At 52.0% G+C, this 19,632-nt stretch overlaps 1 protein-coding gene across 2 annotated transcripts in view; it reads right to left on the bottom strand.

Annotated features, from left to right (window-relative positions):
* NOC2L (NOC2 like nucleolar associated transcriptional repressor) overlaps window positions 1-19,632 on the bottom strand; it is a 487,814-nt gene that overhangs the window by 93,599 nt on the left and 374,583 nt on the right. For both annotated transcript variants that reach the window (XM_085609671.1, XM_085609672.1), the window contains one exon: window positions 1,432-1,545. In XM_085609671.1, coding sequence (XP_085465797.1) covers window positions 1,432-1,545 — 114 coding nt within the window. The remainder of the gene's footprint in view (window positions 1-1,431; window positions 1,546-19,632) is intronic.

Genomic DNA, 19,632 nt, shown 5'->3' with positions numbered 1-19,632 from the left:
TTGAGTGGATCCTCCTGAGGAGTCTTCGCGATCCCTTGCCGGTTGGCTCGTGGGTCCCCTGAAGACTTTCCTACAATTTCAAAGGGCTCCCCTGGTTGCTCCAGGCCTGCCCTGACTTACCCTCGCGGGGTGAGTCCCTCAGACCTTGCTGGTCTGCACCGCTGACTTTTTATCCTTTCCACGAGACTTGCTGTTACCAAGGCTTGTTGGCTCCAATCTGGTCACCGACACCGCAGTAAGCTGCAGACTTCGTGGGACACGCCGAATCCAGCTCCTGGTCGTCGTTGACGCCTCCTGGACCTCGTGGTTGAAGAGTCAAGACACCCATGTATCACCTGAAATCACCCGACAACTGTGGGCATCCATCTTCCTTGCCCCGGGTCACTGCCAAGTGACTTTGAACACTGTCCCCTCTGCTTTCAGGTCTTCCTTCTTCTGAATCCAGCCTTGGATTCCACCAGACACTTCTCCTGTCTTCACAAGCAGCAAGTCTTCATTGGCTCCCATTGAAAACGACGCCGCAACCCGACACCAAAAGACACCTATGCACCCGGCTTCCCTGGGTGAGGTAAATTTCCAATCGCGACTTGCTCCATTGAAGTCAATAGGGATTTGCGGCTGTGTTCTCACACTGCATACGTCTCCCGTGGGTCCTTTACCTACCTGCCTTGGGTGGTTTCGTGAGGCCCCTGCGCTTCTGAAGGCCCTAGGCCTTGTCCCTTTGCAAGTCGTTATCTCGAAGTCTCTTTTTTAGTATATAGTCTGGTGCGCCCCTAGGGCCCCAGCCACATTTGTGCTTAACTTGCTGTGAAACGTAGATTTGTGCATATGTTCCTGACTTCTAATCTCATAAAGAGATTAGCAGAGAGTTGTTTAGTAATAAATACATATATATATATATATATATATATATATATATATATATATATATATATATATACCTATGTGGTGTCCTTTCATTTGGTAATTCAAGAGATTATAAGGTAAAACAAGCTGCTTTACATTCCTCTAAAGACTTAGCCTGAAGGCTGCTCTCCACTGCTACCACTAGTATAGCTTTCTTTAAAGGTCGTCTTAAACCTACTACCATAAGAGTCGAATTGTACTGGTGCAAGGTGTCCACTTTAACTAGTGAACAGCATATACCAGGCCAACTTCTCACAAGATGCATATTAGTCTACATAGAAATCTATTTCCAAACTGGTGTGGAGCACGGGTGAGGGACAAGCCAGACACATGGCAGGCAGAAGACTGACATACGGCTCACTGACTGCCCCCTGCTATGCCAGATCCTCAGACCATCTCCTCAACCGTGCCTGTTGGGAAAATTAATATTTCCGTTTAGAGCTTGTGTAAATAATTCTAAACACAGCCCGTGCACATTACCAGTGCAATGGACACCAAACTCTCTACCATCGCCTTCATCCTTACCCGCTCCTTGCCACTGATTTCCAGCTGGATCTCCTTGTCCCGCAGCTTCTTCCAATGGCTGTAGTACTTGGCCAGGGGGGTTCCCTCCTCCTTCAGTTTCTTCTCCCACTGCTCCTGGGGAAGAGAATACAGGAGAGAAGCGTGGGTGTAAGGACTTAAGTGATCAACAGAACGAAACATTCACAGTCAACATTCTCACTTCCAGTGAGAGTGGCTGCACCATAGGGGGATGGATACACTAAGTAATCTGAGAAAACTACACCCAAGCGCACACAAAAATAATTAAAACGATCTGGGAACTAAAAAAAGAAAATATTTATCTCCTGGCTCTGTAAAATGTTCCCAATAATCTGCATACTAGAGCCGCCTTCTTATGGACAACAACTGGATAATAAATACACAAATGAATGTACTTCAAACTCCTGTATACCTCTTTTCTAGTAAAAGATGCTTACGCCCACTCAAATTTCTGCGTAAAAGTGACTCACTAGTAGTACCGATCCATTTCAACCACTGCTTATGTCATTACCAAGTGTGACCCCCCACCTCCACATCCCCCCAATTGCTCCAGCACAGAGCTCAAAGGGTAGAAGGAAGTGGGTGAATTCCTACAGACATGGCTTCAGACGACTAAGTACGTGTCAGTCAGTGGCCGCCAAGCTATCTTTCCACAAAATAAGTCTGTGCACGCTCAGACCACATGCCTGCATGTCTCAGTTTCCTTGAGTCTGTGTTTGGTTGCACGGACACCAGGCTGGCAGTGGGCCCATACGTTTGGCTCAGGGTGTGAACTGGTGGAAGGATCCCATCTAGCCTGGGTAGCCTCTGTCCTAGTCCTTGAGATGTGGCCAAACTGTGCAGCATTGGGAGCAGAATAGGGTCCTCATTTCAGTGAAAGCTGCCAGAACCAAAAAAATGCTGTTTTTAGAGAACACTCGCTAGCAAGGGGCCTTCTACTATTGCCGGCAGAGGCATATGATTATGTTATTCAGCACCATGCCACAAGTAGCAGGATGCTGCAGGGCTTTAAACAAGGATTCCACATTTTGTCACATACAACCCTGGCTTTCAATATCTCTGCGCTTGGGAGTAAGGACAAGGAGTCATTCCCAGCTGTCTGGTCTCTCAGGCGATCCATTAGCAATAAAGTGAACATTACTCAACTTCCAGAACAAAAAGTAATTCCTACTGAGTCCACAAGGGAGTGCTGGATGAGAGGCGAGCAAAGAGGACCTAATTCTAAGACCACAATGTGTGCTGGATGGGAGGAGAGCAAAAGAGACCCCCCCCCCCCCTGCTTAGGCCAAATATGCTGGAGCACTGACAGGACACCAGAAGGGACCCCACTGCGGAGTGCTGGCTGGGAAGCCACCAAACAAGACCCCCCGCATAGCCTTTAACAGAGGGCTCGCTGGGAGGAGACCATAGAAGGGTCCCCCAGCATTCGCCATGCCCCTCGCCCCCTTTGCTTAGGCCACAAGCGAGTACTCTGTCTGTTACAAGGGTGAGAGTACTCCCTCAGGAGCATACATGGCAGTGCCAGTTTAGAATACAACTCTTGTTTGTACCAACAGTCTATGCAAAGCCTACCAAGGTCTACCTAGACCTTCCCGCCCGCCCCTCCTCAGACCAACCGCTTGGCACAGATGACCTGGCTGCAATGCAGGGATGAGAGCCATGCTCCAGGGATGCGATTCTGATCTAGTGGACCTCCTGCACACCCTGAGCCTCTGTCAGTAATTCTATGTCCTAAAAGGATCTCTTTTCAGATTTCAGGCCTTTAATAGGAATATGCATTCCTCTTTGGCCAGGTTGCTCCCAGCCATCAATTTGTTGAGGAAAGTACCCGCGACCATGCTCCCTTCATTAAATAGAAAGTGTCATAAAATGTCAGGTACGTCCACCTAGCCGATGTACACAACCTCAAACTAAGGCCTCTAACCTCCCTCCAACCCCCACCACAGAAACACACGTGAGCTGTGCTAATATTCAGACATACGATTGGGTGGAGGGAACCTTTAGATTCACCCGGGCAACTTCAGGGTCCTTAATTTGAATCCAGAAAAAAATCCCGCTGCAAAACGACCCTGACAGTGAGTGGCCAGTGATGAGAAATGGTCTTACAAGGCACGGTGAAACCAGGACACCTTAAGTGAGCGATTTATGGGAGGTACAATTTTTGGCGTTCAGCACTCCTAAACAAACTATAGTGCTTGTGGCAACCACAGACATCACAAAGACACTATCCAAATGGTCGGAGCAGAGCGAGACACCGCTTTGTAAGCTACTGTTAACTAGGACCAAGAGATAACTAGGCCATTAGTACCCCAGGGGTACCAGAAACACTCCCCGCGCCTCACTCAGGACCTTCGGAGAACCAGCGCTCCTTTAAAACTGCTTTAGAGAACAGTGCTGCACCAATGATATATGTCAAGGCGCCTGTCAGTACAGCGACGTGACTTCGCGGCGCTGCACTGGGGCAGTATAAGTCAGGCGCGCGGTGCAACACCCATGGGCTCACCGAGCTTCAGCCCCCCCCCCCCCCTCGTCATGTGTGTCAGCCCGGCTGAGACAGCCTCGCGGGCTGGCGTCCGTCTAATTGCAGCCGGATCCGAGTACTTCACAGGTCTTTAAAAGACCATTTACTCGTTAATGAGGCTTTTGTTGCGTTTTCGCCCCTTCTTACAGCCACTCTGCACATGGCTGGAAGACTTAGCGCCCCCCACCCCCCCCGAAATCTTTTTCAGCCCCCCCCCCCCCCACCCCGAAATTTGGCTCTAGTTGCCCGCCTGGTATAAGTAGGTCTGACTCTGCTTGCTATGAGGGAATGCTTGGCACCTACAGGGCAGCGCTGCCCAAACTCGGACGCAGGAACGGCGGTCACTGCATTGTTCAAGGAAGCTGTTGTGTTTGTTTTGGCAACACCAGGCGGGCTCAGTGTGCCAGCGAGGGCCGCTGTGCCGCCCTGCACAAAGCGAAGCCGGAGGAAGACGGGCACAGGGCAGGGCTCAGACCACCACCGGCGGCTCACAGAGCGTGCCTGTTGGGCCCGAGAGCGACACGTTTCTGGCGCCAAGGCCCGGCTGCACGTGGCCGTCTGGGTCACCGTGAGCCACCTCTCAGGAGTCTGCACTCCCGCGCCGAAGGCACCCACCGCACCCGAGTACACACATCCAATGTGAGGCCAGCGGAGTCCGTGTGTAAACACCGCGGTCCCATTTGACACACCTGGAAGCCGCGCGCGGCTGTTAATGCACAGGTCCCCGTGCCCAGTTCAGGCCGCCGCATGCGGCTGTTAATGCACAGGTCCCAGTTCAGGCTGTTAATGTGCCCGTGCCCAGTTCAGTGCACAGTTTAGAGTGCCACCCGGCCTCTACCGATGTGTGCGTACGCACGGCATCCCTCGTGACAGGGCTTGGTCCGAGGGTAGATAATAAATGGGCCAAGGTTGCACGTGACCTTACGGCCGGAGTATAGCAGGCTATGGTCGTGTCTCCAGGTCTTAGGCCGCATCCCCATCCCATCACTTTACACTGGCGACGAAGGTGTGTTTGCAGACCCCCCACTACCTTGAGGCCATTCCTGCTGCCTGTGAATCGCCGGATTGCCTGAGGCTGTGTCCGCTGGTGGATCGCGCGCCCTTCTCTGGTGGCGCAAGTCGCAGATCACGGCCCTCCTGGTTCCGGTCGCTAGGGGCTGCATGCGGTGAGTGTGAACAACCCCGCACATCCCGCAATCCGCTTCCAGCTAGTGCCCGCCCAAGCGCACGGACCACACCTGAAGACCTGCTGGGCGCCCGGTAAGGCTGCGCACGCGCATGGGAGAGCAGCTCAGAATGGCGCGTCTGCTGCACGTGGCCCCGCATCTTACTTCAGAAAAGGGAAGGCCGGTTCCTGCACAGCAGGGGGTGCTGTCAGCCTGCTGCACACGCACTAAGCTGCAGAAACGTCCCAGGGGAAGGAAGGGAGTCCCCCTCCCCCTTTGTGGGGCAAGAAAGTTGCCAGCTCTGCAGAGGAGGGAGTCCCCCCCACACTTGTTGCAAGTAAGGTGACAGCCCAGCTGATTGGCAGGCAGAGCCTGTTGGGGAGCAAGAAGAGAATAGTCCAAGCAAGGAGGCCTGAGAGGGAGAAGTGGTCAACAACACCCGGCTCCGTTGGCCAGATACGCAGAGTGCAGCAAATGGGCGATGAACCGGCTGCCCAGGCTCCGGCCCCAACAACCCCTCACTCACATGCCTCGGTGACGTCACTGCCGCCCTTCAGTCAGCTCGCCGACCCTGCCACTGCAGCGCCAAGATGGAAGCGGTGGGTAGGACGACTCAACCACTATTTCACGGGGACTCGCGAGCATGATGGCAAGGTGAAGCGCTCGCTCCTCATGCACTTCTTACACGATGAACTGTACGAGTTGTTCGAGTCGCTGCCCAATACCGGAGCCGACGACTACTACGAGGCCGCCATTGCTGCGTTGAACAAATACTTTGATCCCCAGATGAATCCGGACTATGAGCGGTTCAAACTACGACAAGCTCGACAGGCGGAGACAGAAACTATGGATATGTTCTACGCCAGACTTCGGAAGCTAGCGGCCACATGCACAGGCATAGACCACAGCAACAAAATTAGAGCCCAACTGATTTCTGGACGCAAGTCAGTTGCCCTGAGACGCCTCATCCTGCGGCAACCAGGCATTTCACCAGACGAGATTTTGATCCTGGCCCGGTCTCACAAACTCTCCGACAAGCGCGCGGAGGAAATGGAGGCAGTGCGGCTACGGAACACGTCGCTTGCAGCGGCGCCCAAGCCTGTGCGGGTAAAGGAGGAGTTGGTGGAGGCCGTCCACAGACCGCCAGGAGGAATCCAACGACAGGGTACGGGAACCAGGCCCAGCGGCAGGAGTGGATACTGTGGGTTTGACCACGGTGAACACGACAAGTGCCCCCGAGAGGGCAGGCATACGCTAAGTGCGGAAAAGCCAATCACTACGCCAGCGTGTGCCGCGGGCAAGGGGGAAGAACACGTGGCAGTGCACCCAGAGGACACCCAGGGAGTCTGAAGCACCTCACACTGGAAGACCAGGAGCCCGCAGACACCCCGGACAGGGCCGCAGACACGACCTACGACGACAACGCGTTTGTCATTTCGTTCAAGGGACGAACAGGCAAGAAGAGACCCCCACCCCCCCTTATGCCAAGTCAGTGTCAACGGATTTCCCATACAGGCTCTTATAGACACCGGAGCATCGGTGAACATAATGGACTCCAACCAGTTTGATCAACTACAGCCCAAGCCATCGCTCATCCCAAGCAAAGCCAGGATTTTCACATATGGTGGCACCGAGCCTCTCCCATTGAGGGGAATGATTGAGGTCAAGGTCTAGAGCGACGCTCGCATGCTGACAGCGACATTCCACGTGACAGAAGAGGGAACAGGTACGCTAATAGGCTGCCACACGGCAGAGGATCTAGAGCTTGTATTCTTCACGAAGCAGATACAGGAAAACCATGCAGAAGATATACTGAAAGAATTTCCTCACCTCTTCACGGGGCTAGGCAAGCTCAAGAACTACCAAGTGAAACTTCATATAGACAGCAGCATCCAACCGAGAGCACTCCGGCACTGATGGATACCATTGCACATCCGCCCGTTGGTGGAGGACGAGTTACAGACCCTGGAAGATATGGGAGTAATTGAGAAAGTATCGGGGCCCACACCATGGGTGTCACCCCTAGTGGTGGCACCTAAGCCTAAACAAACTGGCGCCATCCGCTTGAGTGTGGACATGCGGCTCCCCAACCAAGCCATTCGATGGGAGCGGCACGTGACCCCGACGATGGATGACATCGTAGCAGACTTAAATGGAGCCTAGTGGTTTTCCAAGTTCGACCTCAACTCTGGATACCATCAGCTAGAATTAGCTCCGGAGAGCAGGTATATCACCACCTTCTCAACGCACGTGGGCCTGAGGAAATACACCAGACTCTGCTTTGGAGTGTCGTCCGCGGCAGAGGTTTTCCAGAACGTGATCCAAGAAACTCTGTCCGGCCTAGTTGGGGTGATCAATCTCAGTGATGACATATTAATATACTCACAAAACCTCGAAGACCACCAAGCTCGGCTGAGAGCCACGCTACAACGACTAACGGACTGCAGTCTCACCATACACCGGAAGAAGTGCGCTTTCTACCAAAGCTCAATTGACTTCTTCGGGTATGTGTTTTCCAGGGAGGGGCTCCGAGTGGACCCCCGAAAGGCGGCGGCGATCAGGAACGCTCCAGTGCTGAAGAATCCAACGGCGATCAGAAGTTTCCTCGGCATGGCGACGTACTGCGGGCGGTTCCTCCCAAATCTCGGCACGATCTCAGAACCACTAAGACAGTTGACGAAAACCGGAGTGCCATGGGCCTGGACGCCGCAGGAGGAGGCCACATTTCAAGGAGTCAAGAAGGCGCTGCTGGACCAGACGACAATGGCATACTTTTACCCAGGACGGAGCTAGTGGTTGACGCCAGTCCTGTGGGTCTCGGCGGGGTGCTTCTGCAAGAGGCTCGGCAAGGAATCTACGTGCCAGTTGCGTACGTCAGTCGGCCGCTGTGACGACCGAGACACGGTGCGTGCAGATTGAGCGCGAGGCCCTAGCCATTCGCTGGGCCTGTCAGCATTTCCACCTGTACCTATTTGGTCACCCCTTCCGAGTTGTGACAGACCACAAGCCTCTACTGCCGTTGTTCAGTGGGTCAAACAGGCTAGCACCACCCAGGATTGAGCTGTGGGCTGTCCAGCTGCAAGCCTACTCGTTTCAGCTGGTGTTCCGCCCGGGCGCCAACAACCCAGCGGACTTCCTGTCGAGGCATCCGTTGCAAGCAGAAGAGGCGCCACCACCGGAGGATAGCCTGGCGACTGAAGCGTTCGTACAAATGATTGAGAATGATGCCTGCCTGCTGGCGGTCACTAAAGAGGATCTGTGCAACGCCACTGAGTCGGACCTCACGTTGCAGCGGGTCAAGGAAGCCCTCACCACCGGCAGGTGGCATAGGTTCCTGGATGGTGTGGCTGGCCTCAGGGGAGGAGCAGAATGCTCAAAGACAGTTATGGAGAGTGCGCCATGAACTCAGCATCAGAGAGTCGGGTCTGGTGCTCCGGGGCCAGAACATCGTGGTCCCCCGGAGCCATCACAGCCGCCTAGTGTCATTAGCTCACCAAGGAGTCGTGAAGACAAAGGCCAGGCTCAGGTCCAAGGTATGGTTTCCAGGGATGGACAGGATGGTTGCCGAAGAGGTGCGGACCTGCCACTCTTGTGCCATAACCGGGACCGATCCTGTTCCCGCACCCGTGATCATGGAAGAACCATGCAACATGCCCTGGACCAAAGTGAGCGTCGACTTCGGCAGTTTTCCCAACGGATGGCACACACTAGTCGTAATGGACTCATGCACAATGTTCCCGGTGGTCGAGTTAGTGCCGTCCACAGCGTTCACACATGTCCAGCCCGCCCTCGAGAAAATCTTCGCAACCTTTGGGCTACCGGAAGAAGTGAAATCGGACAACGGACCGCCATTCCAAGGTCAGGAATTTCAAGACTTCCTGCAGAGGCGGGCGATTAAACAGATGAATCACACCTCAGTGGCCCCAAGCCAACGGGGAGGTTGAGCGATTTATGAGCACCTTGAACAGGGCATTGCGCATAGGAATGGACCGCTATAAAGACCCGGAAACCTGCCTTATCAGTTCCTGTTTGCGTACAGGCAGAAACCCCACTCAACGACAGGATGAGCTCCAGCCACGCTCCTTCTGAAGCAACCACCTCAGGATCTCATCCCAGAAGGCTCCAACTGGGCACCGCAAGGCTTAGACCCCGTTTGAGCTCAGCAGAAGCGCCAGCAGACTAACGACAAAGCCACCCTCAGCCGAGGGGCCAAAGTACCAGCCATCCGGGTGGGGTCTCAGGTGATTTTGAAGGATCGTCATCCTGGCTGGAAGGAAGAGTGGACAGTCAACCAAGTGAATGGAACAAGGTCATCGCCCAGAGAGGGCGACACGCGTTGGTGAGGAATGTGTCATTGTTCAAGGTTGTGATGAATAAACCGCGATCGACACACGGAGCCCCAGAAGAAGAGGACGACATGTCTAGCTTCCCAGACATGGTGAGCCCAAGAGAGAGTGCAACGCCACAACATCGGCAAGACGCCGAGGATCACATGGTCCCCAGCCAAGAGAGGGTACCAGAAGGTTCCAACCCGGAGGGGCATCAGTGCTGTGCCACCCCAACACAAGGAGGGCAACTGTCCCGAGGTCAACGCTACCGGCTGAGGCAGAATCCCACACCCAGTCAGAAGCTGAAGGACTATGCCTGTCAAGCAGCTGAACCGGTGGCAACATCTCCTGGGTGCTGGCCAGAGACTCTATGAACACTTCTATCAGTACATGCTGTCATTCTCGTCTCTCTCTCTCTTGTCTCTCTCTCTCCTCATCTCTCACTCCTTCCGAGGACCTGCCTCTCCCTCCTTTCTTTTCCCTGCTGCATTCTTTTCAGCTAAAGGTTTGGAGGGATGTAGAGTGCCACCCGGCCTCTACCGATGTGTGCATACGCACAGCACCCCTCGTGACCGGGCTCGGTCCGAGGGTATATAATAAATGGGCCAAGGTCGCACATGACCTTACGGCCGGAGTATAGCAGAGTGTGGTCGTGTCCCCTTATTTCTGTGACCCCAGGTCTTAGGCCGCGTCCCCGTCCCAGCACGTTACACACAGGTCCCCGTGCCCAGTTCAGGCAGCCACGCACAGCTGTTAATGCACTGGTCCCCTTGCCCAGTTCAGGCAGCCGTGCGCGGCTGTTAATGCACTGGTCCCCTTGCCCAGTTCAGGCCGCCACGCGCGGCTGTTAATGCACAGGTGCCCGTGCCCATTTCAGGTCGCCACGTGCGGCTGTTAATGCACAGGTGCCCGTGCCCAGTTCCGGAAGCCGTGCACAGCTGTTAAGGCACAGGTCCCAGTTACCTGAGCTGTAGTAGGCCCTGCAATGCACCTCTAGCCTGACCGGCAGCACCACGTTACTTCAGTACTAGGACCCTTACGCAATTCTGGAAAGTACTTCAGTAACGGCCCACAGAACCGCGTTATTTCAGCGCTGGGACCCACACTCAGACCTGCAATGGGCCTCAATGCTAAACGGACGCACCCCATTATTTCAGTACTAGGTCCCACAAACAACTGTCTGTGCCTATCCACCTTAACCCGCAACACTCGGATACTTCGGTACTACGACCCAAACGCAGCTCTGCAAAGTACCTCAATCCTCCACTGCAGCACCCCCTTATTTCAGTACTAGAACCCACATACAGGTCTGTAATGAGCTTCATCCCTGACCCTCAGCACCGCTTAAGGTCAGTACTGGGACTAGCACATAGGTGTCAGAGCGCAGCCATCCTTAAATCTGTCGAGCCGCAGCCCCCTTCCTTCAGTACAGGGACCAGCACACAAGTCTGCCATGGACCTCGATCCAGACCCGCAGCACCCTGGTATTTCCAGACTAGGACAGTGCAGATTGTCCCTTAGCCCTGAACCCCAGTGTTTTCTCATTTCAGTACTGGGGCCTACACACAGTAATCATTGCACCTTCACCATTGTCTGGCTCACCCCGTTATTTTAGCCTATGGACCCAAACACAGCTGTCGGTGCACATTCATCGTGACATGCAGCACCCCAATATTCCAACATTAGAACCCTCGTTGCCCCCCCCGTATTGCACGTCCGTCATGGAGTGGGGCAACCCTCTATTCTAGGACTAACACACACCTCAGTGTACCTCCGTCTGACCTGAGCACCACATTATTCTAGTGCTCGGAGCCACACACAGCTCTGCAATGCACCCCTTTCTTGATCTTTAACACCTGGTATTCTACCACCGAGCTCTTACAAAACACCTCTATAGTAACCTGACATCCCTGGACTCGGACAGTTCTGCCAGGGTGACGCACACCTCTGCAAATGCCCCTCAGCCTTGCAGCACCCCTGCTATTCCATTTCTGGGACAGACACAGCTCTGCAATGCACCCCTTTCTTGATCTTTAACACCTGGTACTACCACCGAGCTCTTACAAAACACCTCTACCGTAACCTGACGAGTCCCTGGACTCGGAGAGCTCTGCCAGGGTGACGCACACCTGTGCCAATGCCCCTCAGCCTTGCCGCACCCCTGCTATTCCATTACTGGGGCAGACACAGCTCTGCAATGCACCCCTTTCTTGATCTTTAACACCTGGTACTACCACCGAGCTCTTACAAAACACCTCTACCATAACCTGACGCGTCCCTGGACTCGGACAGTTCTGCCAGGGTGACGCACACCTCTGCCAATGCCCCTCAGCCTTGCAGCACCCCTGCTATTCCATTACTGGGACAGACACAGCTCTGCAATGCACCCCTTTCTCGATCTTTAACACCTGGTACTACCACCGAGCTCTTACAAAACACCTCTACTGTAACCTGACGCGTCCCTGGACTCGGAGAGCTCTGCCAGTGTGACGCACACCTCTGCCAATGCCCCTCAGCCTTGCAGCACCCCTGCTATTCCATTACTGGGACAGACATAGCTCTGCAATGCACCCCTTTCTTGATCTTTAACACCTGGTACTACCACCGAGCTCTTACAAAACACCTCTATGGTAACCTGACGCGTCCCTGGACTCGGACAGTTCTGCCAGGGTGACGCACACCTCTGCCAATGCCCCTCAGCCTTGCAGCACCCCTGCTATTCCATTACTGGGACAGATACAGCTCTGCAATGCACCCCTTTCTCGATCTTTAACACCTGGTATTCTACCACCGAGCTCTTACAAAACACCTCTACCGTAACCTGACGCGTCCCTGGACTCGGAGAGCCCTGCCAGGGTGACGCACACCTCTGCCAATGCCCCTCAGCCTTGCAGCACCCCTGCTTTTCCATTCCCTGGACGCACGGCCAGCTTGTCCAATACTCCTCCAGCCAGACAAACTTCAACTAAAGGGCCCTGCACAGAGACGCCTGGGCGCCCTACGAGAGCAGCAAGCACTCCCTGGTCAGCAGTGCCACCTCTGGGCCCCGGCGGGCGCTGCTGTCAGGTCTCCTCGCCCCGGCAGCCAGAGATCTCCACGGCCTGCTTCCTCCACAGCGCCCGGCTGGTGCCTCGCTGTCTGTGCACATCGTTTGGCACACAGCGATCTGAGATTTATATTACCAGCAGTCGTCCCTGTCTCCCATTAAGATATTTATTAGGGTATTAATCTGCTCCGTGTTGGGCTCTGTTTACAGGGCAGACTGGCACCAGCTGCAAGAAAATTACCACAAACGTATATATTTTCCCGTTCTAATTATCCTTTTCTGTCTGCGGTGGCACTGGGGATGATGAGGGTGACCTGCCAGGAAGGCCAGAGGCTGCAGCCTGGCCCCCAGCAGCAAGAGAAACAAGCTGTTCTCTGCAAAAGAGGGGGCGAAGAATGCTTAATAAACCCAAATGGACCTAATCCCAGGAGGGAAGTAAGACGTCAGGAGAAATGCTGAGAAGAACCAGTGATGAGAAAGATGCATGAAGCAATGAATCAGGTTTGCTGTAATGCACCGTATAGCTTGCTTCACAGAGCTTTATGGTGCTACAATATATAGCATACTAAAAGACAAGTGAAAGAGGGTAGTTGCAAAGAGTGCACAGGCCGCAAAGGGCGCCCCACAATGCAGGATCTGGGGCCTGCTCATTTTGTACTTGGTGACTGACAAGGCAGTGTTTCAGTCATTCCCCCAAAAAGCAGTTACCTTCCTCAGGATGGTAGGTTGGAGTCTAGGAAGATCTTACAGCTGTGGCTTTTGTTCATAGTGACATCGTCCGGCAGGTTTGTTTCTTCTGTATGACTTAGCAGAGAGGGGCTAATCAGGTCTGAGACCTAATTAGGGCTGAGTCGGAGTGAAGATTTCAGATGAAGGTGTACCCAGGGCTTTAAGTGGGCCGGGTCTGTCCGGGTCTGAGCACCGGCAGTTTTTTTTTGGGGCCCTCGAAACGGGTCTCTATCGGGCACTATTTTCGTGGCTACTAAAGGTAGTCCGTTCTTTTTTTTTTTTTTTTTCGGACCCGTTTTGAGGGCCCAAAAAAAAACTGCCGGTGCTCAGACTCTGCCCACTGTTGCTGCACTGTTAGGTAACCTGACCCAGTCTCCCTTCGCCATCCTACACTTTGCTGAACTTGTTGGGAACCAATCAGCTCAGTGGTCACGGCCAGACGTCACTACAGAAGGCCCCTCGGCGTGCACCTAGCTGCCTTGAATGAGTCTCCCCTCCTGCAACACAGATAAACACACGAGGCTCCGACTCTCCGAGGTGCCTTGCACGAGTGCCTTCCCCCGCACTTAAATGCCGTGGTGCAAGAAGGTTGGTATGAGGAACGTGTTTCTGAACCTAATTTCAATGTGCTGTGGTGCGTCTCCGTCCCGAAGGGTCTTGCACTGGAGCGAAGGTTGCACAGTGTGAACCTCTCTCGTGCATGCTGCTGCCAAGGTACATTCTTCAGCCCGGTTCTTAAACTCTTTTAAAAGTAGGCGCAGCGCCACCAGGCAAGTAGGAGCCTGGCACTGTCATGGTTGGCATTCCATGCCCACGTTACTGTACGAGTCTCGCACACGGCCCCTCGTGGCTTGCAGCTTTCAGCTCATAGTTCCATGAAAACAACACGCTTCTAGATTGCTTTTCTTCGCCCTACCTGTAATGTTCCGCCCTGGGCTAAAACCCGTCCGTAGCCTTCCATACACCCCCCTCGCCCCAGGGGCAGCCTCGAGGGTGGCACCCTCCCCCATTGGCGCATCCTCCTTAAACTTCTGAAGTCAAAAGGAGGCTTGAACGAGCACATTTTTTGTAGGTCGGTTGGTAACTTGTACGTTTAATGGGATACAGGACGTTAAAGTGACAAGCGTTGTTAGCAACGTTTTCGAAGAATAACAGCCAGAAGTAGCCCCCTCGAGATGGTTTACTCTTACTTACCTGCTACCATTTAAGGGAGAGTGTCTTTTGGCTATTCATTAATTAATATATGCGTGTTAATTTACAGTATACAGTGTATATAACATGTATCCGCAGAGTAAAGTACAAATAGCCTGCCGGGGTCCGAGGAACCTCGTATTTGCGCAAGACGTATACCGGCTGCGAAAGAGGCTTTGGGTAAGAATAAAAAAACATTAGCGGTACAACTTGGTCGAGAGAAACGCGACCGTAACGGTGGAGTTTATTTCTCCGACTTTTGAAAAATATACACATTTAGTCAAATGCAGTCGAAGTAGCGAATGGACAGACTTCCGGTCTCGGGGGGTTTGGAACAGCGACGCGGCGGCTTTTACAGTTTCAGTTGGGCCCTGCTGTGCCCGGGATGCGTTTTGGAAAAGGGAATGGGCGTGACGTCATTACAATGACTGGAACTATAATACCCAGTGCTAATAAAATATATATATTTCTTACTATCATTATTAGTATTTTAATGTATTTTTCTGGGTTTTTTTTCAAAACGTTGCATCGCGCATAATATACAGTGGGCGATAAAACACAAAATATGCGCAGGCCGCGGTGATTCTCGCCAGCTCTTCCTTGTTGGAAAATCCTAGATTCTTAGAGTTGGGCACCATGTGTGCAAACATTAAAAGGCCAGCGAGGTCAAAGCTACTCTTGGGTGTTTTTGTTTATGGTTTTTATGTGGGGCTGGTGAAAGCAACACCCCAACGCGTGTTTTTTAAAGTGTTTGGTATTTTTATGGGTTATACTTAATAAATATACCTTTTTGCCTATTTTATTATCCTTTGCTGGATGCGACTTCATGATTTTCTTAAGCACACAGTGCTAGTTATTTTGATTTAGACCACGCCCCTACTCGGATAGGCCACGCCCCTTCAAGACATTAACCACGCCCCTTTTTCCCACTTAAAGCACTGGGTGTACCCTTAGGGAGCTTGGTAATAATACACTGTGGAGTCAGTGTCCACAATAGATGTGTGGATGTACAATGGAATCAGTGACTGTTGGTACCTCGGTGATGATGGGATGGGAGCCTGTGCCGTAGTTATCCTGTTTGTAGGGTTCATGGACTTTACTGCAGTGTTTGTTGGTAGTTTGTGCATGTAGTGGGAGGGAGAAGTGGTGGCGTGGTATTAGTTTGTGGCCAGTGTTTGTTGGAAGGCTGGTGAGAATGTAGTGCAGGGTCAGTATATTTTTAATAAGGCTAGTGGGTTGTAACATTGGACCTGTGTTTGTTAGAAGCCTGGTACTGAGGTGGGGGCAGCATCTGACAATGTCAACCAGGCGCGCAACACCCATTGGACTCAAAGGGCTTCAGCCCCCCCCCCCCCCCGTCGTGTGTGGCAGCCCGGGATGAGACACCTTCCCGGGCAAAAAAGCAGCCGCACCCGAGCACTTAACAGGTCTTTAAAAGACCATTTGCATGTTAATGAGGTCTTGCTGTTGTTTCACCCCTTCTAAGAGCCCCTGCAGCTCCACTCTGCCTATTGCTTAAAGTTCAGCCCCCCCTGAAATTTTTGCTCAGCCCCCCCCGAAATTTGGCTCTAGTTGCGCCTCTGATGTCAACCACAGCAAATATCTAAATGTGCCTTTATTTAATCTTGGTCAAGTTAAGTGATGATGTAAGGGTCCTACACAGCTTCGAATACATGGCTACCTATCACGTCTAGTCACAATACGGGTCACATGCTCGTGCATATTATGTAGTGTGGTGCCTCAATTCATTGCACTCCAAGTCCGATTATGCAAGGTTCCTGACTGACGCTGCCATAATCACCAGCATCTCAGGAGGTGAAAATTTAGTGTACTTGAAGAACAAGTTACTTATCCTTGGTAACACTTTTTCTGGTGACTAATATTCTAGAGGTGAGGAATGTGCAGTTAGAGTAGACAGGCGTCAGACTGTATCTGGAAACTTTTCATAGCAGGTGGTGCTGTGCACCTCAACACGGGCTTCGATTCCACCCGGAAGTGATGGAGCGCAGCAGCATATAAGCGCCACCCCTCATCTTGCTGGATTCTTTCCACACCCTCAAGAGCACAAAACAATTGTTGGTACCAGGGTGCAGATCTCGTATAGCGGACCTTTAATAGATGGTAAAAAAGAGACCACTCAACAGAACACGAAGGTGGGAGGGCAGTGAGGAATCTGTGGTTAAATAGAGCACCCACCAGAAAGAATGTCACCAATGGTAAGTAATTTGTACTTTCAATGGATACTTCCAACCGCAGATTCATCATCTTTAGAATATATACGAAAGTAGTACATCCTGAAAGTGGAGGGTCTGTGGAGTGAACTCAGGCAAGTATATCTTGCAGAACTGAAAAGGCAAAATAACCTTCCCGTCAGACCTAACCTGGCTGACAAGGCAGTAGTGGTTTGTGAATGTGAGCACAGACTCCCATGCTGCAGCTTGACAGATGTTAAAGACAGACAGTTCCCATGCCAGACGTAGTGGTGACAGCTTTAGCCTCAGTGGAATGGCCTTTCAGAGGCTGCATTTTGCATATCTTAATGCAGAAGATTATCCACCCCCAACAGAATCCTTTTGTGCACAGCGTTTCCTTTCTTCACTGCAGATAACCGCATACAAACGATCGTCCACCAAATGGTACTTAGAACAACTAATGTAAAAGCTTAAAGCTCTTTTGGGGTCCAACCAATGGCACCTTTCCCATTACGAGGGGTAAGGCGGGTCAAGAACAGTAATGGATTCCCAAACATGGCAAGGAGTCATGACTTCCAGGAAGACCACCACCATAGGCCTCAGCATCGGTATGTCTGGAAAAAAGATGGCGAGGGTGGGTGTACGGCTACAGCCTGGAGTTTGCTCACACGACAAGCTGAAGTGATTGCAATATGGAAGACAGTCTTTAAGGTCAGAAAACACAATAAGCAGCTGTACAGTGGCCTGCAAGGGGTAGACATGAGTAGTACAGGACCAAATTACCATTCTTGTGTGGCAACACAAATGTTTTAGGAGGAAACATATGTATGAAACCTTTAATAAACCACATCACAACAGGTAATTTAAACAAGGACAGTTGTCCTGGCAAACGCAAAAAGTCCGAAAGGGTCGACAAAAAACCTTAAATAATGCCCACTGCAAGAATTTGTGTGTAGAAGATAAAACAATAAAACATCTGACAGTTTGGCTTGCAATGAGTGTCTCGCGGACTCCACATAAGGCAACACATTTTTCCCAGTGCCAGGCATAAATGGAGTTTTCGTAGATGGACATCTAGCAGCAAGAAAGATATCTACAACCTCAAGTCAAACGCAGTCCGCTATTGCCGCACAATATCCACACATGGAGGTTTAAATTGTGCAGTCAGGTACAGAATCCTACTTTTCTGCTGTGACAGAAGTTCCACCCAAAAGTGGAAGTCAGATAGGGAGGACAGGCGCTCATACGCAGATGATCTGGGTACCACACACTCCTGGCCAGAACCGGAGCCACTATGAGGACTTGGGCCACATTGCTCCAGATCATTATCACAGCTTGGGGCAGGAGAGGCAGGAAGGAAAGGTGTACAGGAGTCCTGTCTTCCACTACAGCTAGGATACATCTTCTAGCGAGAGTTTTAGTGGAAAATCCAATGTGCAAAAGTTTTGACACCATTTGATGGCGGCCAAAAGATCTAGCCAGGGAGCCATCGATGGAAGATGCCCTGTTCCACCTAAGGAAGCAGACGCAATTTTTGATCCGCCAGGCGCTTCTGGATGAGCTCATCTGCCCTGGCATTCAAAAATCCCACCAGGTGATTCAATGTGATTCTCAATTCATTCTCTATGACTCCCCGGTATAGGGAGTCGGAGAGGCTTGTGAGGCTCAGAAAAGAGATGGTTTTACCAGCTAGCTTCGCATGGAGGTCCGTCAATGCTGTTCATTGGGCTGGTATACTCGTGCCCTCTGGAACATGGCTAGAGAGACTGTGTAGGTGGCCCTGGAGGAATCTAGAGCCTCCTAAACTCAGATAATCCAAGATAGGCAAAATGCGGCCAAATGTGTAATTCGTGCAAACCCGGTTACTACTGATTGTCTAGGATGAACAGTTGGCAATGGTGAGGTGCTCCATAACCATGAGTAGATGCTTTACACAGGTTTCTCAGGAGCTGTACAGGCCACCCCTTTGCCTTATTATGGATCACAACAATTTGGCAAAAATGCAGATTCTGTCTTAGAACTCTTTAAGGAGAGTAGAGCCACGGCCCACCCTCTGGATCTTTCTGCCCTTTCCAAGAACTGTCCTCATCAGTTCAGGACATTCTGAGGCTAATCCGTGGGACTGGTGTACGAACAGCACCAGTCTCCCAAGCCTCTACAACAGTGACCCCAGTTCTTTTGTTGTGGAGGGCATGGATATGGCTGGCAACCCGCAGGTCACCATGGCCATCAGTTCTCCCAGTCACCCTCCCCTGTGGCAACAACCACCAAGCCGCTTTAGTTTCGCTATTAGTGGTTCACAATCACCCCGTGGGAGGCAAGATCCAGCACTTTCGCCCTAGGTGACGAGCAATCAAAACCGACAGATCAGACAAGTCTTTCTGCACTGTTGCACCTTCCTCCCACATCAGAACTGCTGTCAAAAGAGCACCTGTCCATTCCTAAAGCAAGAGGTGCAATCTTTACTTTACAAGGAGCAATTGAGAGGGCTCCGGGCTCGAAAATAAGGATGAGCTGTTACTCTCAGTATATCCTAGTGCCGAAGAAGGAAGTAGGGGTTTTGCCAAACTTAGATCTTCACCCTCTGAATGTCTTCCTATGGAACAACAAATTCAAAATGCTCACTTTGGGCTAGGTACTGTCTGCCCTCGATCGAGGCAACTGGATGGCGGCTTTGCAACTGCAGGGAGTTTCATTTTATACACTCATGTTGCAGTCCCACTGGTGTTACCGAAGGCTCAGGGTAGGCCAAGAGCATTTTGAGTTTTCAGTGCTCTTCTTCAGCCTCACCAGTGCACCTGAGGTGTTCACAAATTTGATTGTGGTGGTCACCACCCACCTCTAGTCGTTGGGTGTACCAGTTTCCACTACCTTCATGACTGACTGTTAATGGTCAGCTGACAACAGTCAGTCTACCTTCTTGACTGGCTTTTGAAGGTAGACTGGCAACGGTCAGCCAGGCCCCCTGGCATAGGTGGGGCTCTCAATGAAAGAGATTAAGTTGCACCTG

This window comes from Triturus cristatus, chromosome 1_2 (genome assembly GCF_964204655.1).
Source record: "Triturus cristatus chromosome 1_2, aTriCri1.1, whole genome shotgun sequence".
NCBI lineage: Eukaryota > Metazoa > Chordata > Amphibia > Caudata > Salamandridae > Triturus > Triturus cristatus.
This window is presented reverse-complemented; position numbering and strand designations above follow the sequence as displayed.